We start from the raw sequence: 27,680 nt of genomic DNA on the forward strand, positions 1-27,680 counted from the left end.
AATTACAGAGTACATAAACAAATAATCAAACAGGAAAACAGCAACTTACAGTTGATGACAGTATAGGACAAGTACAGGGTAAATAAACATAGTTACATCAGCAGATGACACTGGAATAAGTATCAGGTGGCAGAAGACTGATGGATTTGGTGCAGTTGAAGATTATTAAAGTAAGAAAGGATAAGCACATGAGGGAAGAGGGCCCTGCTCGTGAGAGCTTACATTCTAAATCTCGTTTTTCTTGTTTGCTCATTTGATTATGTACTGTGTAATGGGCACTGCGGATCCCTTGTGGCGCCATATAAATAAAGGATGATGATAATAATAATAATAATAATAATACAGGTTGAGTATCCCATATCCAAATATTCCGAAATACGGAATATTCCGAAATACGGACTTTTTTGAGTGAGAGTAAGATAGTGAAACCTTTGTTTTTGATAGCTCAATGTACACAAACTTTGTTTAATACACAAAGTTATTAAAAATATTGTATTAAATGACCTTCAGGCTGTGTGTATAAGGTGTATATGAAACATAAATAAATTGTGTGAATGTACACACACTTTGTTTAATGCACAAAGTTATAAAAAATATTGGCTAAAATTGACTTCAAGCTGTGTTTATAAGGTGTATATGAAACACAAATGCATTATGTGCTTAGACTTAGGTCCCATCACCATGATATCTCATTATGGTATGCAATTATTCCAAAATACGGAAAAATCCGATATCCAAAATACCTCTGGTCCCAAGCATTTTGGATAAGGGATACTCAACCTGTAATAAAAAACTAGCCATTAGCAGACAGTCAAAGAGGTTAGAGGACTGTACTTGAAAGCTTGCAGTCTATAGTATAACATAAATTTAATGCATGAAATTAAGTGGCACATATTCTATACTGGTCCAGCCAGATTGCAAGGTGTAAAAAGTGCTTAGTATCCTATATAATCCAGATACTTAGTGATGTTATTTTGGGGCAGAAGTTTGAGTGTAGACAAAAAAATACATGTATGTTTTCTGTGAACAGAGGGGTATAAATTACCTAGAATAGCATAGATGTGGGGTTAGTGTAAGGCAGGCTTTTTCAACCAGTGTGCCGTGGCACACTAGTGTGCCGCGACCAGTTGCAAGGTGTGCCGCGGAGTCAGAGCCACTTCCTGCACCTTCAGAGCGATCTGTTGGCCCGGGCTCTTCTTAGAGGATCAGTCATGCCCCGGGCGTGACTTATGCCTTGAAGACGCAGCAGTGTGACATCATAGGTCACAGCCAGCACGTCTCACCACCCAGCCAGCCCACACATACACACACACATCTTCCAGTTCCCACCCGCATAAAAAACTTTCCCTGCTCACCTCATCCACTCCTGCCCGACCGCCCACTGCTCAGTATTCGCTCTCCACTATGAACAACCCCCGCAACTAAAGGACAGGGAGGAGGACAGCTGACAGATAGGGGCTAATATTAGTTATCTTATTTCTCCTGTTGGGAGCAATAGGATTTATGTAGGGAGCAAAAGGATTTATGGGTGGGAACAATGTGAATAATTTAACAAGATTTATGTGGGGAGCAATGTGATATATTTTTCTGTGTAGGCCAATTTATGTGTGGAGTTTTATTTACTGTGAGGGCCAATGTGTGTATATGTTTTTTTCTGTGGAGAACTGATGGTGTGCCTTGGCAATTTTCAAATATTGTTTGGTGTGCCGCGAGTTAAAAAAGGTTGAAAATCAATGGTGTAAGGGGTGGTTTTAGAATTTTGCTGAAGATTTAGGTTTACAGGGGACATTTGGAGGCTAGAGGAAAGTGTGAGGGAGGGAATTCCATAGACTCTAATACTGTAAAAGTACTGTAATCAGGAGTGGTATAAGAGATGTGGAAATGGTGCAGAGTGGTGGTGGTATGTTGGGAGACGTTTAGAGATGAGTAAAGAAACAGCTGAATAATGGGATGGTAATTAAAGCTGGGATCAGCACAGGAAAGAGGCAACAAAAAGCAGAGAAGCTTTTAAATGGTAATTGTAATGGACTGATACTTGCAACACTGACTTTGCACCTGTTTTAGAAAGCATAGTCACCTGTATGGGTACAAAATGGAAAAGAAAAAGGAGGCAGCGCATTATAAACTGCAAAAATAAGAAATTATATTAAATACATTTTATAACTGACTACTGCGTAAAAAGAGAATACATTTATTATAGGCATGACAAAGCTATATTTAAAAGCATAAACATTTGAAACAATAATAATATTCATACGTTGAAAGTTTAGAAGACCTCCTAAAGCTGTCATATAAAAGTTCACATCAAAACTGTCCCAAAAGTATTGGTATGATTGGAAGATATTGTTTCCACCTTCTGTTTGTGTCATAGACCTGTGTTACACAACTGGGTACGCAAAGTCCAAGTACATTCCCAGCAAATAGTTGAAAGAGGTGATTGAGGTGTTCTGGAACCCAAGATATATGGGCAGGAGGAAAGTCTGTGGAGCAGTATTGTTACGGATGGTGTAATGGTTAGCATTACTGTGTCACAGCACTGAGGTCATGGGTTTGATTCCCACCATGGCCCTAACTGTGTGGAGTTTGTATATTCTCCCTGTACTTGCGTGGGTTTCCTCTGGGTACTCCGGTTACCTCCCACATTCCAAAAATATACTGGTAGATTAATTGGCTCCCAACAAAATTAACTCTAGCATGAATGTCTGTGTGTGTACATGTGATAGGGAATCTAGATTGTAAGCTCCATTGGGGCAGGGACTGATGTAAATGGCCAAATATTCTCTGTAAAGCGCTGCGGAATATGTATGCGCTATATAAATAACTGGTAATAAATAATAATAAAATAAATAATATGAGGCAAAGCCAACAGCAATTGCAGTAGCCAGTTAGTGTCAGTGGTAGCAGTCTTGGATGGACTGATTTGGGATATTAGAGAATCAAGAGGAGATGTTACAGAGTAAGAAGATAAGAAGAGAGTGGATACTTCATCTTCATTTGGGATTATTTGAAGAAAAGGTGCCAGAATGTTCAGGGAATGAATTCAGCAGCTTGCTGGGTGAAGAAGAATATACCATATAATGTCAGATCTTTTTAAAATTATCCTTGGTGTAGTAAGCAAGATCATGGATACTGATGTGATTGGTGGGTTTTCGTGTGGGATGGATGAGGAAACCTGAGCAGAGATGACAGATTGGAGGTATAATTGTTTGCAAGTGTCCATTTTGCCATGTGTGGTAGAAAGCAGTGTACTGTATGCATACCTTCTAACTTTTCCCATTGCCAAAGAGGGACACACGCGCGGCTTGCATGCGCTCCCAGAAAAGGTGTGTGGCCTATGAAAAGGGGTGTGACCTATGAAAAGGGGTGTGGCTTCACTGAGGACCCGCAATCGCGAGCCACACCCCTGTTTTCATCACTGAGGGGGCATGCGAAGCGCTCCATGAGCTGCTGGCATGCCCACTCTCCTCCTGTCTGCACTAAATAGACGCTGTGCGCATGCGCACAGCGTCTATTCACCGCGAGTGTAGGAACCTCCCAATTGCCCCCCCCCCCCCCACCGCGGGACAGTCCCAAAAAAATGGGAGGTATGCTGTATGTGAGAAAGCCATTGAGATTTACACTAATGATATTCTACTTTGTAAGTAAGATTTTGAAGTTGTTTACTGTTAGCAAATGTTACTACTTCCACTTTCCACACAATGTAACATGGTTTTGCTGAGGAGAAAACAGAATCTCTTTCTCTTACGTCCTGGAGCATGTTGAGGTCCATATAAATACCATGGGGTATAGACCCTGTGGTATAGATCCTGTGGAGCCTTTGGCACTATAAAATCTTAATAGTGTGGGCTGGCTCCTCCCTCTATGCCCCTCCTCCAGACCTCAGTTTAGAAATTGTGCAGAGAGAGAGAGCCGCACGCACTTCCAGGGAGCTCCACAGAAGGCGTTCTGGAAAGTATATTTCTAAGTTCTAAATATACAGGGAGGCTGCTGGCAACAGCCTCCCTGCTTCGTGGGAAGCAGGGGGGAGGAGCAGGAACCAACTTCCTGAAGAGTTAATGACTCCTGCTCCCGCTGACAGGACACCATTAGCTCCTGAGGGTGATGATCGCATAGCCCCCGATGGCGAACGCTCACTCCCGCAGCACCAGCCACCACCCCCTGCAGCTGCCAGAAAGTCACAAGGTGGTGAGTACTACACACCAGTGATCCATTAGAATGGAAAGCTGGTGTTAATGACGGCTGAGGGGAACGGAGCATAGCAACAGGTTGTTCTCCGCCAGTACACGTTACATAGCACACGGGTGCAGAGCGCAGGAGGGGCGCTCTGAGCTGGCTATAATCCCCACACTGGTCACTACAGTAAACGGTGGTGAAAAACCCTCCGTTTGCAATAATTCCGTCATGCCAGTATAAATATTAAAAACGCGGGAGAGCCGCACCATGTTGGGGGCGGGGCTTCTTCTCATTTCAGATCCAGCATCACACCAGCGCCATTTTAAGCTACAGTCACCGCTGTGAACAGGCTGCCTGGAAGCTGTCCCCTCCCTCATAACTCACTGTGGTACCAGGGTGTTATAGAAAGGGGGGGGGGGGGGAGTACTGTTGGTGCTTATGTGATATATCTATATTGTTATATGTATGATAGAATAACCTATTGCGTTACAAAATTGGCGTAGAAGGTTTATTTTCAACACTTCTAAAAAACGCTGGGTGAGGCTGGCTCTTCTTTCTGCGTTACTCTGAAGGTCTCAGTGAGGGAATTCTTTATTATAAATACCATGTGTGTGTGTGTGTGTGTGTGTGTGTGTGTGTGTGTGTGTGTGTGTGTGTGTGTGTGTAAGCACAGTAACATGTCAAATGAGAATGGTTCAGACAATGCAGACTGTTTGTAGTCTGGTGATGTGTTCCTGCAACAGGATGATGAAAGGGTGCCCAGTCCCACTGTAATTGACACTTAGGGTTTGGGAGGCATTACATTGATGATTGCACAGTTGAATGAGAGATTTACTCAATCTGAAAATGAATTTAAAAGTTGGAGGAGATCCGTAGAAGATGCCTTATACATGGGCTCATTTCCTTCCTCACATCAACTCCCCTCAGCCATTTCAAAGCGTTCTCTGGCACGCATAATGAATGTCAACACAGACACTGATAACGACACGGGGGACGTTGATGACATGAGGGGAGCGGATGCAACCCTTTCAAAAAGCATTCAGTCCATGATTACAAACATGAGAGGTGTTGGAAATCACAGATGACCCTCCAGCGGAGGTGAAAAAGGCCTATTTTAATAAAAATAAGAAACCTGTGATTACTTTCCCTGTTTCAGATGAATTGAATGCTAAGTTTGAAACTGCCTGGAAATGCCCAGACCAGAAATTTCAGATTCCTAAAAGATTCTTGATAGGCTATCCCTTTCCAGAGGATGATAGAGCGAAGTGGGAAAATTCTCCCTTAGTGGACGCATCCGTGTCCAGATTATCGAAAAAGATTACCTTACCCGTCCCAGGCACGGCTTCGTTACAAGAACCGGCTGACCACAAGCTTGAGACTACGCTTAAATCTATTTATACAGCTAGCGGTAGTATTATCAGACCCACTATTGCGGCAGCATGGGTTTCAAATGCTATTGAAAAATACGCAGACAATCTATTAGCTAATATAGACACAATTGACAAGGATGAACTTATAACAACCATAGGTCATATAAAGGATTATGCGGGATTCATGGTTGGGGCCATAAAGGACATTGGTTTAATGGCTGCACGGTCGTAATCTATGGCGGTGTTGGCGCACAGAGGCCTCTGGTTAAACCAGTGGGCTGCGGACGCAGAATCTAAGAAAAATGTAGAGTCCCTCCCTTATGAAGGGGAAGCCCTCTTTGGGGACTCATTAGATAAGTGGATATCTAAGACAACATCGAGTAAGTCATCCTTTCTTCCTTCCGCAGCGCCTCCTGCAAAGAAACCATTTTTTGGCCTGCAAAAAATTCCTTTCGAGGCGGGAAGGCAGGGAGGGCCAGAGGCTCCACTCCCTTCTTTGGTAGAGGAAGGGGTCGGGGGCGAGGAGGAAAACCTACAACGGGAGTTGCTCAGGAACAGAAAACTGCAGCTGTTCCACCATCCACGTCAACATGACGCTGGGGCTCCCAGCCGGGAGTTCAGTCAGGGGGGCGACCACAATCCACTACCGATAGGGATTGCCACACCAGCTTAAAAGCTCCCACCTGGCAGACTTTTCAGAAAACATTAGGAAAAGTTATTAAATCTCTGACTAAAATTCAGAAGATAGTCTCTAAGACTGGTAGGACTCTGCCTACACCTTGTTTGTCCTTTATTTCTAGACCAAACATGATTGGCAATGAAGTATTATTAAATGCACTTCCAGAGGTCACTGGACCTCTTCCTGATACAGAGGTTCCTTGTCCATATGTGGACATCGCCACTGACAAGGTGTTGTCTTGCAGCTCAGCTGTAGGGGAATTAATATTATTCACTCAGTGTGCATTAGGGAACCATTGTTTTTTCCTTCACAGAATTACCCCTCCCTTTTAGCACCTGAGTGACATCACTATCTGATTGAGCAATTCACCATTTTTTTGCGGGGAATTAAATATTCAACCTCTAATTCTTCCTGAGAAGTCTCTACAACTTGACGTTCAGTGCACATCTTTGGATGTTGAAGTGGGTACGCCATTAGCCGTACGCTTGGAAATCATCCCCATTGACAGGGAACAAGTCATTTCTACACGTGGGATGCAGGTTCAGGAATCAGACCTGGATCAGCCTCTGTCAATAGAAATATTGAAGTAAGATCTTCCAAGGAAGGGTATCAAGGCCAAGAGAGCTTCCTCACACAAACATTCGGAAAAGAAGGAAAAACAGACATCTAGGTCTCCGTCAACTAAAGTTCCGTTGAAAGGTTCCAGCAAGGACACAAGACCTTTGAAACATCCCTCAAAGGGTCATAAGACTGCTTTACCTCAAAATTAGGTTGTAGACACATTGTTCCAAGTGGATAAGGCCACACACAGTGGCAAGAAAGCCCAAGTGGGTTCCATGGGCGTGTTATTTAAGGGAAGTATTTCCTCCGGTTCCACTAGCAAGATCACAAGCCCTGATCGTGACCCCAAGAGGGCTGTGGAGAGTTTACTATTGAAATCTCAGTTTAATTCTAAGAGTTCCAAGAATTCTTCCTCATCAAGTCAACTAGAGTCGGCAGGAACCAGTTCTTTGCACAGGCTTACAGGGATGGGATAGAGGTAGAACGCCAGATCTTAGCATGGAAGGGAATTCCAGACAAAGTCATTCCTACACTTATTCAGGCTAGGAAAGTGGTAACGTCAAAACATTGCCATTGTATTTGGAGAAAATATGTGTCTTGGTGTGAATCAGAAAAGCTTCCTACGGAGAAGTCCAATTAGGTCGCTTGCTCATTTTTCTACAGTCAGGTGTGGATGTGGGCCTAAAATTAGGCTCGCTCAAGGTCTCACACTGCATTTCTAACCATGCAACCAGCATATAACCAAACGAAACGTGGCAATATGCATGAACAAAAGGTGGCAGCAACAGCTGCCATTACTTAACAAGTAATAACCGTGCAGGAAACAGAAGCACTGGGCGGGCACCCAACATCCTCTACGGACTAGGAGAAAAGGATTTACCGGTAGGTATATAAAATCTTGTTTTTTGCTGTTTCACTTCATGTTTGTTCAGATGTGTCCCCATACATCATTTCTACAACTGTGCCAAACAGCCCCTCTCAGTGTGCCAGGTCTGGTGAGATTCTGCTAGCAAAAGGTATTGTTTCTGCAGCGGGGTACACTGTGTTCCACAGGGAATACATCAGAGGTGTAGAGATGGATCTTGATCCAGGCACCAACAGCTTTAGCTGTCCCAGGATGCATTGGTGCCTCTATAACCCCCGCCTCCAGGCACTGTGAGCTCAGTTTCGAGTTGGTGCCTGCAGAGCAGGCTAGTCAACAGGAGGGCTGCGCTGGACACCCATGAAATAAGCTTTCTAAGAAGACTTCAAGGGCTGCAGCACCGTTACATGGCCCTCATTCCGAGTTGTTCGCTCGCTAGCTGCTTTTAGTAGCTTTGCACATGCTAAGCCGCCGCCTACTGGGAGTGAATCTTAGCTTTGCAGAATTGCGAACGAAAGATTCGCAGAATTGCGAAAAGAAATTTCTTTGCAGTTTCTGAGTAGCTCGAGACTTACTCTGCCACTGCGATCAGTTCAGTCAGTTTCGTTCCTGGTTTGACGTCACAAACACACCCAGCGTTCGCCCAGACACTCCCCCGTTTCTCCAGTCACTCCCGCGTTTTTCCCAGAAACGGCAGCATTTTTTCACACACACCCATAAAACGGCCAGTTTCCGCCCAGAAACACCCACCTTCTGTCAATCACACTCCGATCACCAGAACGATGAAAAATCCTCGTTATGCCGTGAGTAAAATACCTAACTTTTGAGTAAAATAACTAAGCGCATGCGCTCTGCGAACCTTGCGCATGCGCAGTAAGCGACTAATCGCAATATAGCGAAACTTGGCAACGAGCGAACAACTCGGAATGACCACCCATGTCAGAGTGACATTCAGCGCTGTGGCTCCATCACCTACCAAGCGGCGTCGCATACTCTCGCGGCTCAGTTCCCGGGTACTTGCGACGGAGACGCTCCGGCTCTAGGCACGCTCTCCTGGTTGGCGTGGCTGCTACAGGGAGGAGGTAAGAGGGTCCCCCAGGCGGGACTCGCTACTAAATCGTGTTCCGTTTGCAGTCTAGGGAAACGGACTGCGACGCTGGCATTGACACTGTTGCGCACAGGGACCCCACTATATCTGCCAGGGCATAGGAGTACAGGTTGGGTGTACTAACACCCAGTTTAATAAGACTCCGTAGGACCAGGCGGTGAAGACCAGCATAGGGGAGGCGACGCTTGACCTGTAGCTCCTCCTCCGGTCAGGGCGCCATCTCTGAGCAGATTTTCCCGCCCTGGAGCTGCCTTCCACTCTCCCTCACTCCCTGACTGAGACGCTTGGCGCCATCTTCGGTATAACTGCTTCTGGTCTCCTGGACTGCAGGGCAAGGTCTCCCTTGTAAAGATGAAGGGCTTATGCCTGAAACGCGTTGGATTTAATGCTTAAGGATTCAATTCTGTGTGCCAAACTGCTATACTAAAACTGGACGGGGAACCAGCCGTCAGCCGCTAATTACAGCCGTCAGCCGCTAATTACAGCCGCCAGCCGTTTAGCGGAGACCCAGCACTGCACCTCTCACCAAGTTACAGGTGCCGTGATTACCGTTCTGCAAGAACACAGGAGCAAGGAAATCTACCACACACGCTGCTGTGGAAGCTCTGTTATCATCAAAACGGACTGACAGGTATTTAGACAGGGATAGATAGGGATTATAACAATCCTCATCTTTAGGCTTAATTGGAACCCGATCCTTAATTAGTCCTAAAAGGGCTGTAAACATTTTTACTAACTTTTTATTTCCTACAGGTTTTGCGCATACATATATCATTACATATATACATATCAAGCGCTCATTACCTTGTAAAGCCGCCTGTCTACAGCGCTGTGACTTTACAAACACTTAAGTATTCTACATGTCTTTATACAGACAGCGTTTGTTAAGAACAAGTGTACCTGTTAAAGAATATAATGTACAAGTATTCTGATATATACCTCCGAGCTAGTAGGACAGCGCTGTGTTTTATATATATATATATATATATATATATATATATATATATATATATATATATGTATAAACTTATTGTAGCAACAGGCGGCACTCTCAGGACTGTAATAATAGCAACCACGGACAAGACAAGAAAACTACTCCATAGATCTGTAGATCTACAGATCTATGGAGTAGTTTTCTTGTCTTGTCCGTGGTTGCTATTATTACAGTCCTGAGAGTGCCGCCTGTTGCTACAATAAGTTTGTGTAAGACCCATACTGGGTTCTTGTTGGAGGGCACCCGGGCACAGTCTTTTGGGACAGAGCGGAGTGCCGGTGCGAATTGGAGATATATATATATATATATATATATATATATATATATATATATATAGATATATATATAGATAGATAGATGGATAGATAGATAGATAGATTTATACTAGTCCAGTGCAGTTTTATTGTCATAACTAATAATTATCCGCATTGTCACTGTGACTGTGTGTGCCCTAAGGGACTTGGTACGTCAGGGTCAATTATATAGTGCATCACAGTATTTACCGATTATACGTATTATACTGTGTACTCAGTCACCTACTACCGGATGTATTCGCAGGTGTTGTGTACTGGGGACTCGGTCTCATAATACCGAATTTATTCGCAGGTGTTGTGTACTGGGTACTCAGTCACATACTAAAGAATTTATTCGCCGATAGTGTACTCTGTCTGGCTTTATCGTACTCATACGCTCTATTGTTGCATTTACTGAAATGTCTAACAAAAAGGGCAGTAAATCTGGGGACCCTCCCGCATCATGCAGGGCATGCACCAAGGATTTACTTGAAGGGGAAGTTTTACATGATGGTTTGTGTAATGCGTGCCATACCTCTTCCATTCAATCTGCAGCTCCTGCAACCAATCAGGAGCCACCCTGGGCTAAGTTCTCAACTCTGTTGGGTACTCTGGTGGACCACCTTACGCCTACTATGGGATCACCTGTGCCACTACAGTCACAAATTGTCCCTATGGTTAATCTGCATTGGGTGGATAATTTGTCTATCCAGTTGCAGCAGTTAAACCAATCTTTGGTTAGACATAAATCTGCTGTAGGTCACACTCATGCCCCTGGGTCATCTAAGCGGGCTGCTACTTCCTCACAGTCCACGCATCTCTCAGAAGTTTCTTCTGGTGAGGATGGTGAATTAACTGTCCTGTCAGACACTGACACTGGATGTCCCTGACGTGGTGGTTGCTATTAGACAGATCCTCCAAATATCTGATGATGATGATGATGATGATGAGGATTCCACTCCAGTGTCTAAGAAACCTTGACAAGTTTAAACATCAGAAAGTAACTAAAACTCTGTTACCACATTCTGACCATTTAGTGGACATACGCCAAGAACCCTGGTCTGAGCCAGGGAAGAAATTCCCCCGATCTAAACAGGCTTTAGCTCGATGTCCTCTCCCTGCCCCCTGGGGGATTCCAGGGTGGGAGGCCGACCTCTACAGCTCACCCTGGTCTGGTTAAAGACCACTTCAGATGCATGGGTGCAGGAAGTCGTCTCTCACAGGTATGCAGTCTCCTTCTAGAGACGATCCCCTCGCCAGTTTTGTACCACGGTTATCCCTTCGGATCTGTTAAAAGCGCACGCTCTACAATTGGTTGTGAGTTCCCTCCTGAATACAGGAGTGGTGGTGCCGGTACTTCTGTCCCAGACAGAGAGGCAAAGGATACTATTCGACCTTGTTTCTAGTTCCGAAACCCAATGGGTCTTTCCGGCCTATACTCAACCTCAAATTCATTGAACAAGTTTGTGAGAGTATCCAAGTTCCGTATGGAAACTCTGCACTCAATTGTACTGCCATGGAACCTGGAGACTATAAGGTATCCCTAGATATACAGGATGCATACCTGCATATACCAATTGCCATGTCGCATCAGCAATATCTGCGGTTTGCTATTGGCAACATCCACTATCGGTTTCAGGCTCTGCCATTTGGATTGGCTACGGCCCCTCGGATCTTCACCAAGGTTATGGCCGTGATGATGGCTCATCCATCCTGCTGTATCTGGACAACTTGCTGATTCTGGCAAACTCCCACGATGTCCTTCTCAGCCATCTACAACTGACCGTAAGCTTCCTACAAACCCACGGGTGGCTCATCAATTGGAAGAAGTCCTCGCTGGTCCCAGCTCAGAGCATGTTGAACATGGGGGCAATGCTGGACACGCACAGTCAACGGCTGTTTCTGTCTCCAGAGAAGATCCTGAAGCTTCAGGAAAGGATAAGATGCTTCCTTTGTCGGCCCAGAGTGTTAATACACTTGACAATGCAAGTACTGGGTCTGATGGTGTCGGCATTCGACATGGTGGAGTACGCTCAATTTCATTCCCGCCCTCTGCAGAGGTTAATCCTTTCCAAATGGGTCGGCATACCTCATCGGATCAGGTCTCATATGATCACTTTGACTCCGGAGGTTCGTCTGTTGCTGACCTGGTAGCTTCGTGACCAGCAATTAAGCAGGGTCCATTCCTTCTGGATCCCCGACTGGGTCCTGCTGACAACGGACGCCAGCCTGAGGGGATGGGGCGCGGTGTTGGAGCAACACTTTTCAGGGTCGGTGGACCAAGGAGGAATCACTCCTCCCGATAAACATTCTGGAGTTGCGGGCAGTGTTCAATGCGTTATCTCTTGCCCTGCCTCTAGTACAGAACAGGCCTGTTCAAGTACGGTCAGACAACACCATCACGGTGGCATACATGCACTCGAAGCTGCATGGCAATGTTGGAAGTGTCAAAAATCCTTCAGTGGGTGGAACACCATCTGCCAGCAATATCGGCAGTGTTCATTCCGGGTGTCCTCAACTGGGAAGCGGACTTCATCAGTCACCAGGACGTGCAAGCCGGAGATTGGATTCTACATCCAGAAGTCTTTTAACTCCTCATGGACAAGTGGGGCCTACCAGATGTAGACCTGATGGCGTCTCAACACAATCACAAAGTTCTGGTCTTCGGATCAAGGACCAGGGATCCTCAAGCAGCATTCGTGGACGTACTAGCAATTCCATGGAACTTTCGGCTGCCTTACGTGTTCCCTCCAGTGTCACTCCTGCCCAGGGTCCTGTGGAAGTTCAAGCAAGAAGGAGAATTTCTACTTCTAGCCGCCCCAGCATGGCCCAGGCGGCATTGGTTCTCAGACCTGCAGGGTCTGTCGATAGAGCGTCCTCTTCTACTTCCTTAATGATCAGACCTCCTCTTACAGGGCCCTTGTCTCTACCTAGACCTGGCCAGGCTGGCTTTGACGGCGTGGCTCTTGAAGCTTCACTCCTGAGGGCAAAAGGATATTCTGAGTATGCCATCCAAACTATGTTGAAGGCCCGCAAACCGGCATCTGCCTGGATCTATTACAGAGTCTGGAATTCTTATTTCACTTTGATGTTCACAGATTCAAGATGTCCAGAATCCTGACTTTTCTGCAACAAGGCCCCAAGTTAGGCCTTCGTCTGACCTCCCTCAAGGTTCACATATCTGCCTTGTTGGTGTGGTTTCAGAGAAAAATTGCGTCTATACCTGATGTTCATACCTTCACTCAGGGTGTATTACGGATTCAACCTCCCTATGTCCCTCCTGTGGCTCCATGGGATTTATCTATTGTCCTGAATGCCCTGCAAGAGTCTCCTTTTGAACCTCTTGAGTCAGTGGACCTTAAATGGCTTACAGCTAAGGTCCTGTTCTTACTTGCTATTGCCTCTGCCAGAAGGGTGTCGGACCTAGGCGCTTTGTCCTGTTGTCCAACCTTTCAGATATTTCATCGTGACAGAGCAGTTCTTAGAACTCTCCCTGGTTATTTACCTAAGGTGGTGTCATCTTTTCACCTTAATCAAGAGATTGTGGTTCCGGCCTTTATCTCCTCTGACTTGTCCTCCAAAGAACGGTCTTTGGATATGGTACGGGCTCTCCGCATGTATGTGGAGAGAACTGCCTCTATTAGGAGGTCAGATACCCTTTTTGTACTGTTTGGTTTCCAAATACGTGGCTGGCCTGCGAATAAGCAAACCTTGGCCAGATGGATTAGAATGGTGATTGCACAAGCTTATGCACAGGCTGGACTTCCAACTCCTGCTACTATTAAAGCCCATTCTACTCGGTCTGTTAGACCCTCTTGGGCGGCACGCCGTAGCACGTCCGCAGAACAATTGTGCAAGGCGGCTACGTGGTCCTCAGTGAACATGTTCGTTAGGTTCTATGCCTTTTGATAAAAACAAACAAAAACTGCTGAAAGCGCCTCTTAATAAATTGTTCTATAAAAAAATTCCCTAATTTTAATGCGCTGCTGTGTAGGCACTGTGTATTTGCCTAATTGAAGGAAACTAGATTGAAAAAAGAACTCAGCTGCGCAATGAAATTGGAAACATGAACAAAAGCTGACGTATGCTGAGATAAATTATAAAGAAAAATTTAATATAACAATAAAAGAAATTTCATACAATAAAAACATATAGTCTGGACTTAGACCTTATAAGGAAAATAGTAAAATACCCTGTACTGGATATCAGATAAAACAAGCACTTGTGGTGTGAGCAGTAACAATATGCAACATTTGTATCCAACAAGTAGAAACAGTATCGTATCCTGGATATGAATGAATTGTTAGAATGTGGAGTAATTCATAAGTTTTAAACTGGTAACTGCAGTCCCATGAATCTATTAATGGAGCTCCTTTATATAGAAATGCTCCGATGTCCGATAAAGTCAAAATTACCTCTCCCGTGGGCTGGTTTCTAACCGAGTGTCGTCCTGCGTGCCCACCACGTAGCTGTCACTGGGAGGGAGAGTGCAAAGCTTGCACCGGGCGGAGTCCTACACGGAGACGCTGCTGGAGGTATGAAGGAGCCACTATGGAGACTGAGTTGCCAATGCTGCTCAGCAGGCCTTGATGTCAGCTGCGGCGTGCAGAGAATAATATGCAACTGCAGGGGCTGCAAGGCCAATATCGGTCTCTTAGTATAGATGAAAGTGCTTATCTTGCAAAATGCTTGTTAGGCAGAGTGTAGAAGTCCAGTAGGTAAAAAAGAATTGAGGAGTCCTAACCGGTTTCGTCACGCTCCACGTGACTTTCTCGGGCAACGCAGGATAATCTAACCGAGGACGCTCGGTTAGAAACCAGCCCACGGGAGAGGTAATTTTGACTTAATCTGACATCGGAGCATTTCTACATAAAGGAGCTCCATTACTAGATTCATGGGACTGCAGTTACCAGTTTAAAACTTTTGAATTACTCCACATTCTAACAATTTATTCATATCCAGGATACGATACTGTTTCTACTTGTTGGATACAAATGTTGCATATTGTTACTGCTCACACCACAAGTGCTTGTTTTATCTGATATCCAGTACAGGGTATTTGACTATTTTCCTTATAAGGTTTAAGTCCAGACTATATGTTTTTATTGTATGAAATTTCTTTTATGGTTATATTAAATATTTCTTAATAATTTATCTCAGCATACGTCAGCTTTTGTTCATGTTTCCAATTTAATTGCGCAGCTGAGTTCTTTTTTCAATCTATGCCTTTTGATACTTCCGCCTCCCAGGATGCTTCCTTTGGACTCCAGGTTCTCATACCCGCTAAGGCGCGTCCCCTCCCTTGAGGAACTGCTTTAGGACATCCCCGATGTATTCCCTGTGGAACACAGTGTACCCCGCTGCAGAAAAGGAGATTTATGGTAGACTTACCATTGGTAAATCTCTTTCTGCGAGGTACACTGCGAGTGCGCCCGCCCTGACACACCTAGCTTCTTTGGGTGTGTATGGCATTAGCCGCTGGTCCCTTCTCCTGTCGTGAGAATGTGGTTCTATGTGATTATCTACCTTCTCTTACCTGCTCCTGCATTGGACTAGTTAACGAAACTGAGCTCACAGTGCCTGGAGGAGGGGTTATAGAGGAGGCCCCAATGCATCCTGGGACAGCTAAAGCTTTAACCTGTTGGTGCCTGGATCAAGATCCATCTCTACACCCCAGATGTATTCCCTTGGAACCCAGTGTACCTCGCAGAAAGAGATTTAACAATGGTAAGTCTACCATAAATCTCCTTTTTTTTTTTTGCGGAAAATGTGTAGTATTCGTAACTTTATACGGTAAGGATGCACCATTAGGTTATCCCATTTCACTTGATATGCAACACTTGTATATCTATGTGCGACTGAGTCTCTGAAACTGTGTATGAAGTGCTACAGTACAATGTAGCAGCTGCGCTCTTTTTTTCCCAACACAAGTTCAATTGTACTCCATATACAAACCCAGTCATGCATAATATACAAATGTTGCCTATCAAATTAATCAACACAGTCTCCTGGTGCTTACTGGTTGCACCTTGTTGCGACTAGGATGCATTTTCGGCAACAGAAGACGACCAACATTAGCAGAGTTGCACAAGACCTGTTGGCTCTCTCACGCCTTGCATCTTCTGCTGTGTGGCTTATTGAGGCTAGATGTGTGAGGACACATTTGTATATTGCACTTTGGTTTATATGGTGGTTGGGATGCCGGTGGTCATGTGACTGACGCCGGAATCCCGACACCACTCAGGAGGCCGGCGCCAGAACACCAACAGCCGACATCCTGAAAGTATTGGTGTTCCTGTTAGTGATGGGGTTCTGGGGGATAAGGTTAGGCATTGGGGGGTTGGGGTTATGCATTGGGGGGCTTAGCCCTAGCTGCCACCCCCTAAGGGTTAGCCCTAGCCACCACCCCCAGAGAGTTAGCCCTAGCTGCCACCCCCGGAGGGTTAGGGTTAGGGTAGGGGAAGGTGGTGGGTAAAAATACTTACCCCCTCCAACATTTGGGATCTTCATTGTCGTGCTGTCGCTGTCAGTCATGTGACTGCCAGCATCACATCAGGTGGTATTTCATACTGAACCCACTCACACAATGCATAGCGGAAGCTTTCAATTAGCTTTGCAAAGAGAACATGCTCTCGGTACTGTATACAAACTTTTTTTCTTTTTTTAAACAAACAAAAACTTTCCGCATTGTCCACTTCTAGGGAAATCCTCTGTTTGAAATATTCACAGCTTTACAGCCTCAACGGCTGTGATGACATGAAACAGTACAATAAACAGAAAATCAACAAAACCAACTAATGGATGGGATTGGTCAGGCTTGGTGCCAGTCTAAATCTGGAAGGTATTTGGAGCTGTTCTCATGTCAGCATTATGTTAAGTAGTTTTAGGATGTTTCCATATCCTTTACACTGTTGGAGATGCCCTCTGAAGAATCCAATGGAAAGAACAGGGCAGGTCAATTTATACCAAATATATGTCTCACATTTATTGCTTTTTGAAAGAAATTTTTTATTACTTAACCTTAGTTGCTTATTTAGCTGTCTGGCATATACAGTTGTGTAATGTTATTCTATAAACCAGTCTCCAGTAGTAAAGATTGTAGCTTGCAGCTAAATGTTTTTATATTGACAGGATGCCAATAATTGAAATAAACCACATAATTTGGTATGTGTTCACATGGCTAGTTTCTCTATTACAGCATACATTTAATGTATTCTTTTCATAATTATCTAGGTAGCAAAGCAGAAATCTGAACCCTGACTTGAAAAAAAAATAGACAAATTTGCTTTGTATGTTTGCGAGACATAATCAGATCCATATGATCTAACAGGATATTTAAATAATATTTATATGCCATTGATTGATGAGAAGCAAGCTGTACCTTAGAGGCACAAATAAGAAAAAGTTGAACAAAATGAAAGTACTTTTGACACTGAGTTGGAAACAACCCTTATTCCCATCAGAGAGGTATCATGGTTTGGGACCTTGGTGGCTTGCAGACAAAATACATTTACATTCTAGCGTGCACCATCAGTGTAAGATCATGAATTGGTATCCATCCATGATTGAAGTCTAACAGAATGTGACCTATACAGAATAACACCTTCCATAAATTCCATTGAACTCAGCATGAACCCCTACATACAACAGAATGGCTTGTAGACACAATTACACATTTACAACTGGCCAAGTTAAAGACTTGTGCTTAGCATAACAGAAATGTTGCACCATGACACATTTGTCCCCTAAATATCTCAGTGAGTGAGTTGCCTGCAATATCAACATGCATATAACCACTTTTTTCTGTAAAGAGAAATAGGAGTCCTAGCTGTTGTGTGGGACGGACTAATTCAGGAAACCTTTGGTTGATGTGATTGCTGTCAGTTAGTACATGTAAAGATTCATATACTTTCAAGATAAATACTGTGCAGTGTGGTTAGTAAAGATGCATAAAGTTTGACATTATAGTCAGACTCTTTTTCCCCCTTCAAAATCATTCATTGTAATGCGTTGTCCCTTGACAGGCTAGCATACACCAATAATCCTGAAATACTGTGAAGGACAGAACCTGAAAGCTGCATTCAATGTCCTTATGCAGCCCTCGGCTTGGAGTTCTGGGGGTTCCAGTGTTTTTGCCTTCTATAGAATTAGACGACAGATCAGAATCACTTGACTTGACCCATCTAGTCTGCCCCTTTTTAGCTTTTGGTATACCTTCTGCGGAACAGCCAATATTGACAAATATGTACAAGTTTGATTAATATAGGTATGGAGGCTATGTGATTAATATACCACCTGTCTATATCCTGGCGTTCAGGTTTCCAATGCTAGAACCCATACAGGCGGCAAAATGCCGGCGGTCGGAATCCCGACCACAGCCCCGTATTCCCCCTTGTGTGATGGATCCACGCCACCACCCGAGTGGGAATATAACCTGTGGCGAGCAAAGCTCGCCACCGGGCCCTATGCGCGGAGAGCGCAGCGAGCCTGCGAGAGGACTCGCAGTGCTCGCTGCCGGTATTCAGGCTGCCAGGATGCCACTGTTGGGATACTGACAGCCTCCATCCGAACAGCCGGTATATTGTATGTATTCTGTAGGGAGGGGTAGGGTACGAATAACAAAGAGCAAACAAGGCCATGTTATGAAAACAATGGAAACAAACCAGGTATGCTTAAAAGACCCTGGCTTTTGTTTTTTTTAAAGTAAACTTTTATTTTCTGTTTTGGTACACTAATGCTGTCCATCTCTGTCCACTTTCAAGTGTTAGGAAGTATGCATTTTACTTTTTTACATTGGTACCGTTTTGATACTGACGTACATCCAAATGATAAATTAGGGAATATACACGTGCAGCGTTATTTCATTACTATTGCCTTTGATTTTGCACCATGATAGCTTCAAAGATGGCATTTTGTAGTTACAAACAGAATTCACCTGAGCAGTGGCCGGATCCAGGTTTTGTATAAACGTAACTAGTTTAGTTCACACCCTACAAAGAGGAAAAAGCATTAGCTAAATGTAACTGAAAATATCCCAAATAAAGTATATAAATAAAATGGGTCAGTTTATAGACCAGAGTTAAGATATGGAATCACATTTGTGTTTGACAAGCCAAACAGGGTGGCCTTACGTTTGTCTATAAGTGTAAAGTAACGTGTGCAGATATGCGCCACCATTGCTACTTGCATGCACATAAGCACACTGAAAAGTAACACATTTTAAAGATTACAACCTTGCTAAATTAAACATCTTATTGTCATCTTTGCAGTTCCAAGAACTTTAATGACATGAAAGTGAAATAAGCATTTAAATATCAGTATTAAAATACCTTGAATTATTTGAGGTCATGGCCAAGGAAACACATGTAATTGGTACTTAGACATGGCTTTGTACATAGATTGAAGCTACTCAGTGCCTTCCTATGATGCCCGCCCCCCTTTTCCCCCAAACTCCCCCCCCCCCCCCACAAAAAACAAAACAAAAAAACCCAGCAAGCTAATTTATGATATAAACGCAAATTTGTGTTACTCTAAAGTGGCCACAGAAGTTGTATGTATATTTACACCAGGCCTTTTACATAGGCATTCTAGTGTCATATATTACCAAAGCACATCTTTGGCGTCTGTGTTCATGGCAGTTGTTTTGGCTGGTGAATTTCCATTTAATTTTAAACCAGCTGATTTTGTTAAGAATTATTAGTTTTCCCCATGTAATGACACATCCTATTTTTCTCTTTATTTTATTTTCGCTAAAATGTATTCCATAGTGTCTGACGTTGCTGGAATGGGCAATAATAATTACACCTAAACTTGTATTTTCAGAATTATGGTCTGGAAACTGACAACATGAAAAACATTGTGCTAAAACTCAGATCCGCTTCCAACAACCTTCAGAACTATATTGGCAACAGAAGAAAAAGTGTGTCTTACGATGGAATTACGTCTCGCAAACCTCCCAATGAGTTCCTCACCTCAGTGGTGGAACTTATAGGCTCAGCCAAAGCTCTGTTAGCCTGGCTAGACAGGTAAGTTACCCTATTTCTATCATTATCTGGTCTTAGAGAGATTGCTCAAAATCAGGCATGTCAAACTTAAAATCCTAACTGGGCCTAATAATCAAGGTCTAAAGGTGCATACACACGGAAAGATTTTAACTATGAGAGATTTTGACTGAGCATTTTCCCTTGAACTGGCAGTAGGAGATTTTGACTAACTTTTCCAGTGTGCAAGCGATTTTGGCTATGGCCGATTTTGGCTAACTCATTTAAGCAAGGGGATGTTTTTTCTTTTCCAGCGACCTAGCCAAAATTGACTTGCCTGCACAGTCCATTTTTAGCAGCGATAGCGACCTGGCGGGGACGCGCATCGCTATCGCTGGCTGTGTATACACAGAGCGATATGCACTACCTTTCTGAGCGATTTTGACTGTATAGTCAAAATCTCCAAGCTATTTTGCTCCGTGTGTGTGGACATTAAGGGCCATATGCAATTGCGGTCGAATTGCCGCAAATGTCGAAAAACGGGGCATTTTCGACACAAAAAAATTATTCGACAATGCAATATAGTACTTTTCGACAAAAAAACGGCCGTTTCAGATTCGACTTTTGCAATTCGACAGTTGTCAAATTCGACATGTCTGCAATAGTAAAAATGCGGCTTTTCGACAAAAGTATATTCAATTGAAGAATGTCGATTCGACAACAGTGCTTTTCGACAGTCATTTCGTCAATTTCAGTCCGCCTCATTTTGCTGGCGTGATCTAATAAAAAATGTTTAAAAACATGTTTTTTTTTGTGTTTTTTTTATTGCCAATAGCATATCTATTTATATTAGAAGGGATTATCTACTTGGTTTGTCTGTTAGGAGCCACAAGTATTATTTCATATATTTTTTAAAAGAATAATTTTTTTTTTACTGACTAAAATAATATGGAGACATCAGAGCATGTTTTTCAGTGGGAAGGGGTGGGAATGGGTTAAAAATCCTGAAAATAAATGCGTGGGGTCCCCCCTCCTAAGCATAACCAGCCTCGGGCTCTTTGAGCCGGTCCTGGTTGTAAAAATACGGGGGGGGGAATGACAGGTGATCCCCCGTATTTTAACAACCAGCAGCGGGCTCTGCGTCCGGTCCTGGTGCAAAAAATATGGGGGACAAAAGACGTAGGGGTACCCCGTATTTTTCACACCAGCACCGGGCTCCACTAGCTAGAGAGATAATGCCACAGCCGGGGGACACTTTTATACCGGTCCCTGCGGCCGTGGCATTAAATACCCAACTAGTCACCCCTGGCCGGGGTACCCTGGAGGAGTGGGGACCCCTTAAATCAAGGGGTCCCCCCTTCCAGCCACCCAAGGGCCAGGGGTGAAACCCGAGGCTGTCCCCCTATCCAAGGGCGGCGGATGGAGGCTGATAGCCAAGTGTCAAAATAAAGAATATTGTTTTTTGTAGCAGAACTACAAGTCCCAGCAAGCCTTCCCCGCAAGCTGGTACTTGGAGAACCACAAGTACCAGCATTCGGGGGGAAACGGGCCCGCTGGTACCTGTAGTTCTACTGCAAAAAAAAAACCCAAATAAAAACAGTACACACACACCGTGATAGTGAAACTTTATTACATACATGCACACCGACACACACATACTTACCTATGTTGACACGAAGTGTCGGTCCTCTTCACAGGATTTTTGTGAGAATAGTTTTATTTACAGGTAACTCGTGGATTCTACTGGTGAAGAGGACCGACTGCTTCGTGTCAACATAGGTAAGTATGTATGTGTCGGTGTGCATGTATGTAATAAAGTTTTACTATCACGGTGTGTGTGTGTACTGTTTTTATTTGGGTATTTTTTTTGCAGTAGAACTACAGGTACCAGCAGGCCTGTTTCCCCCGCGCATGCTGGTACTTGTGGTTCTCCAAGTACCAGCTTGCGGGAGAGGCTTGCTGGGACTTGTAGTTCTGCTACAAAAAACAATATTCTTTATTTCTGCTGCGGGGTACACTGGGCTCCACAAGGAATGGACAGTGGGTGTAGAGTAGGATCTTGATCCGAGGCACCAACAGGCTCAAAGCTTTGACTGTTCCCAGAATGCATAGTGCCGCCTCCTATATCACCCCGCCTCCCTGCACAGGATCTCAGTTTTGTAGTTGGTGCTACAGTAGCAGGCACTTGACAGAGGGGCTGCTCCAGGCAGCCCTAAGAAGAGCTTTTTTCTGAGGAAAAAAGTGAAGACTTCAAGGGCAGCAGCAGTGTTACATGTCAGTGGACATTCACGGCTGCAGCTCCGGCTCTCCCCAGCGGCGCTGTACACTCCCAAGCCCTGGTTGCCGGGTAACTGCAGCAGGAGGCTCCGGTTTTCTTCTTGTCAGGCACACACAACGGGGGCTCTCCGGGATCGCGTGGCCGCGCTTCGGGAGGTTGTAAGTGGGTCCCGCTTGCGGGACCCGGTCTTTATCGCGATCCGGCATGGTCAGTGGGAGGCGGGCGGCGCGCGCTTACGGTGGACACTGTGGCAGTACAGGCGATCCCACTAGATCACCAGGGCATGGGACAGGTCAGGTTTTCTCTATAAACCGTTTTATTAGAACCCGCAGTACCCGTTGGTTTTGCCAGCAGGGGGATAGAGCTTGGACCTGAAGCCCCTCCCCCAGCCCCAGGGCGCCATTTTCTGCAAATGTTCCCGCCCTGGAGCTGCATATCTGTCTCTCCCTCACTCCCTGGCAGTGTCTGCGGCGCCATTATCCCTCAGGTCACTCTTCCTGGGAATGCTTGGGCAAATCCTCCTATGTAAAGCCGCCTGGTTGTCAGTGCTGTGACTTTACAAGACACTTAAGTATTCTACCTGCCTTTTTTAGTCCGTATTAGTTAAGAAAGAGTGCACTTAGTCAGGGTTTCCTAGTACAATTACCCTGTGATATACATCCAGTTCTTACTGTGTACTGTTATATCTATTGTTATATAGCTGCGTAAGCTAGTTCAGTGCAGTATTATTGTTAGTAATAACCTCTGCATTGTACAGACTGTGACTATTTGTGTGTGCATTTGATAGCTGAGTGGTGTCCATTTCGTGTCTTTCACTCATCTTGCTATCCCTATATTCTATAACCTGAGGGGGATTGGTGTGTCAGGTTTTATCTAATGTAGGATTTTCACAAAGATATACTGTATTACGTATGTTTCTCTGTGATTTAGTCACCATATCTCTCCTTTATCTCTGCTGGTGGTGACTACACTGCGCAGGGGTTTGGGCTAGAGGTATTGTGCTGCTGACAAATTGTACTGTGTTACCTGATACTGCAAGTTATATTATGTCTGCTTCTGAGGGTAACGGTTCTGGGGCTGAACACACTGCCGGTGTTGCTGAAGTCGCAGATACCTGTGAGGAGAATGTAGCAGCTTTGGGCTCTGGTTCTGGAGGCTCCTTGCCCCCCAGTGGGTTGGTGGCAACGGGGGCAAATAATGACCCGCCGTGGGCCGCTTTTTCCACGCTTCTGCATACGCTAGTTCATACACTAACACCCCCTATGGGACCCCCAATGCCGGTGCAACCGTTTGTGGTCCCTGCAGCTAACCCGCCGTGGGTGGACGATTTATCTGCTGAAATAAAGAAGTTGAACCAGTCCCTGACTACTAAAAAGTCTGACCGTCGCTCGCCTACGTCCAAGGGGTCCTCTAAGCGAGCGCTTGTCTCCTCACAATCCACTGCTGCCACTGACACCTCGTCGGATGAATACGGCACTTACACTGACCCCACAGGTTCTGACTCAGATACGGCTGATGGGGAGGGTGGTTCACACGTGGATGTTCCTGATCTTTTGGAGGCTATTAAGTTAATTTTACAGATTACGGATGATCCCGAGCCATCCGTTCCTCCTAAGAAACCAGATAGGTTCAAGCGTCAGAAGGTGATTAAACAAGTTTTACCTCACTCTGACCACCTAATTGATATAAGTCAGGAACCCTGGGAAAACCCGGGTACGAAGTTTGTGCCTCAAAAAAAGATGCTGGCTCGCTATCCCCTCGCGCCGGAGCTGTCTAAGAATTGGGAAACGCCTCCTCCAGTGGACTCACATGTGGCTAGGATGGTGGTTTCCTCAGCTCTACCGGTCACCACCGTCACGTCTCTAAAAGAGCCTACGGATAAACGTGTGGAGGGTTTTCTGAAAGCGATTTACACCCTCACGGGTGCTGCACAAAGGCCCACTATTGCAGCTACTTGGGCTGCAGAGGCCATTGAAGCATGGGCCTTGGAGATAGATGCTGAAATCTCCTCTGACCATGCTAGACAATGCTTGTCTTATATTGTCACAGCTTCTCGTTATATTAAAGAGGCGGCTTCTGATGCCGGTATCCTGGCAGCCAAGGCCTCTACTACGTCAGTCCTAGCTCGCCGGATATTGTGGCTGAGATCCTGGTCTGTGGATCTGGACTCTAGAAAAACCCTGGAGGTACTCCCTTTTAAGGGAGATATTCTGTTTGGGGAGGATTTGAATAAGATTGTGGTTGACTTGGCTACTGCCAAAACTGCCTGTCTGCCAAGTACTGCTCCTTCTGTGTCGAAGGCTAAAGGTACTTCCTTTCGCCCCTTTCGTCCTTCAGGTAAAGCAAAAGGTCAGGCGAACAACAACCTTCCAAACCTGGTAAGCCTAAGCCCAAAAGAGCCTGGGCGGCCCGTCAGCCAGCTTCCAAGACAGATAAGCCTGCCGCATGACGGGGCGGGCCTCCCCCTGGGTGATCCCAGGGTGGGGGGCCGGCTTCTAGGGTATACCCAGGAATGGTTGAAGACCATTTCAGTTGCCTGGGTACGGGAAGTCGTCACTCGAGGTTACGTCATAGAATTCAAAAACCGACCCCCTCATCGATTTTGCCAGACAGATGTCCCGTTGGACAAGACAAAGGCAAACACTCTACATTCGGTGGTACAGACCTTCCTGGATACAAGAGTCGTAGTACAGGTGCCTCTTGCGCAGAGGGGCCAGGGGTACTATTCTCCGCTGTTTCTAGTCCCGAAACCGAATGGGTCCTCCCGGCCCATTCTCAACCTCAAGGCAATGAACAGGTTTGTGAAGGTTTCCAAGTTCCGGATGGAAACCCTTCGCTCTATAGTTCTGGCCTTGGAACCTGGGGACTTCATGGTCTCCCTGGATATACAGGATGCTTACCTGCATATTCCTATAGCAGTGTCTCATCAGCAATACCTGAGATTTGCGATTGGCAATTGCTATTACCAGTTCCGGGCGTTACCTTTTGGTTTAACAACGGCTCCGCGAGTCTTTACAAAAGTCATGGCGGTGATGACGGTGGTACTTCGCTGTCAAGGGGTCAGGATACTGCCGTATTTGGACGACTTGTTAATACTGGCAAATTCCCCAGAACTTCTCCTGCGTCATCTAGATGTGACGGTCCGGTTTCTGCAAGCCCACGGGTGGCTCATCAACTGGAAGAAGTCATCCCTGATCCCTGCTCAGAGCATGGTGCATCTGGGAGCACTATTGGACACTCACAACCAGCGGTTGTTCCTGTCTCAGGAGAAAGTCCTGAAACTTCAGGACAGGATTCGTTGCTTCCTATTTCGTCCGCAAGTGTCGATACATTCGGCGATGCAGGTGCTGGGCCTCATGGTGTCAGCATTTGACATGGTGGAGTACGCTCAATTTCACTATCGCCCTCTCCAGAGGCTGATTATAGCCAAATGGGACGGCCTGCCTCACCGGATCAGGTCTCAAATGATCTCATTGACTCCGGAGGTCCGTCTGTCGCTGCTCTGGTGGCTCCGGGACCAACAACTGTGCAAGGGCCGTCCGTTCTGGATATCCGACTGGGTCCTGTTGACGACAGATGCCAGTCTAAGAGGTTGGGGCACGGTGCTGGAGCAACACTCCCTTCAGGGGCGGTGGACCAAGGAGGGGTCCCTCCTCTCGATCAATATTCTGGAGTTGCGGGCGGTCTTCAATGCCTTGAACCTAGCCCAGCATTTAATTCAGAACCGTCCTGTTCAAGTATAGGCGGACAATGCCACCACAGTGGCTTACATAAATCATCAAGGCGTCACTCGAAGCCGCCTAGCAATGAAGGAAGTCTCACGGATTCTACAGTAAGCAGAACGCCATCTACCGGCCATATCGGCAATATTCATTCCGGGAGTCCTGAATTGGGAAGCGGACTTTCTCAGTCGTCAGGACGTGCATGCCGGCGAGTGGGGCCTCCATCCAGAAGTGTTTCAACTCCTAGTGGAAAGGTTGGGCCTTCCAGACGTAGATCTGATGGCGTCTCGACACAATCACAAGGTTCCGGTGTTCGGAGCAAAGACAAGGGATCCTCAAGCAGCATTCGTGGATGCACTTGCGGCATCGTGGAGGTTTTGGCGGCCGTACATGTTCCCACCGGTGTCACTCTTGCCCAGGGTCATTCGGAAGTTCAAGCAAAAAAAAGGAATTCTGCTTCTCATAGCTCCAGCGTGGCCCAGACGGCACTGGTTCTCAGATCTGCAAGGCCTATCGTCAGAGCGTCCAATTCTACTTCCACAACGCCCAGACCTCCTCGTTCAGGGCCCCTGTGTCTACCAGGACCTAGCCCGGCTGTCTTTGACGGCGTGGCTCTTGAAGCTTCCGTCTTAAGGGCTAAAGGGTTTTCTGAGGCGGTCATTCAAACTATTTTGCGGGCCCGGAAACCGGCTTCGGCTCGGATTTACTATAGGGTCTGGCAATCTTACTCTTGGTGCGCATCTAACGATTATGACGCTTTCAAGTTTAGTATAGCCAAGTTGTTGGCTTTTCTTCAGCAGGGCCTGGACTTAGGCCTGCGTCTGGCCTCCCTCAAGGTTCAAATATCTGCCTTGTCGGTGTGGTTTCAGAGAAAAATTGCGACCTTACCTGATGTGCATACCTTTACTCAGGGCGTGTTGCGTATCCATCCTCCCTATGTCCCGCCTGTGGCTCCTTGGTGGATTTGGAGGCGTTACAAGAGTCTCCGTTTGAACCTCTTGGTTCAGCTGACCTTAAGTGGCTTTCCCTTAAGGTGGTGTTTCTGCTGGCTATTGCTTCAGCTAGAAGAGTGTCGGATTTGGGTGCCTTGTCCTGTAGTTCCCCATATCTGATATTTCACCGTGACCGGGCGGTTCTTAGGACTCGTCCCGGCTATCTACCTAAGGTGGTTTCTTCGTTCCACCTTAATCAGGAGATTGTAGTTCCGGCACTTTTTTTCCTGATGTGTCTCCCAAAGAGCAGCCTTTGGATGTGGTACGGGCTCTCCGTATCTATGTGAAGAGAACTGCTCCTATTAGGAAATCTGATTCTCTTTTTGTTGTGTTTGGGTTTCGCAAACGGGGCTGGCCTGCTCACAAGCAAACTCTGGCCAGATGGATTAGAATGGTGATTGCACATGCTTATGTGAAGGCTGGTCTCTCTGCTCCTGATCACATTAAGGCCCATTCTACTCTGTCTGTTGGACCTTCTTGGGCGGCCCAACGTGGTGCGACCCTTGAACAATTGTGCAAGGCGGCTACGTGGTCCTCTGTGAACACGTTCATAAGGTTCTATGCCTTTTGATACTGCCGATTCCCAGGATGCTTCCTTTGAACGGCGGGTTCTTGTGCCCGCTACAGTGCATCCCCTCCCATAAGGAACTGCTTTAGGACATCCCTAT

At 45.6% G+C, this 27,680-nt stretch overlaps 1 protein-coding gene across 1 annotated transcript in view; it reads left to right on the top strand.

Annotated features, from left to right (window-relative positions):
* Nucleotides 1–27,680, top strand: part of CNKSR3 (CNKSR family member 3) — a 315,713-nt gene that overhangs the window by 145,041 nt on the left and 142,992 nt on the right. Inside the window, exon 3 of the mRNA XM_063917716.1 lies at nt 19,863–20,065. Within this exon, the coding sequence (XP_063773786.1) occupies nt 19,863–20,065 (203 nt within the window). The remainder of the gene's footprint in view (nt 1–19,862; nt 20,066–27,680) is intronic.

This window comes from Pseudophryne corroboree, chromosome 4 (genome assembly GCF_028390025.1).
Source record: "Pseudophryne corroboree isolate aPseCor3 chromosome 4, aPseCor3.hap2, whole genome shotgun sequence".
Classification (NCBI taxonomy): Eukaryota; Metazoa; Chordata; class Amphibia; order Anura; family Myobatrachidae; genus Pseudophryne; species Pseudophryne corroboree.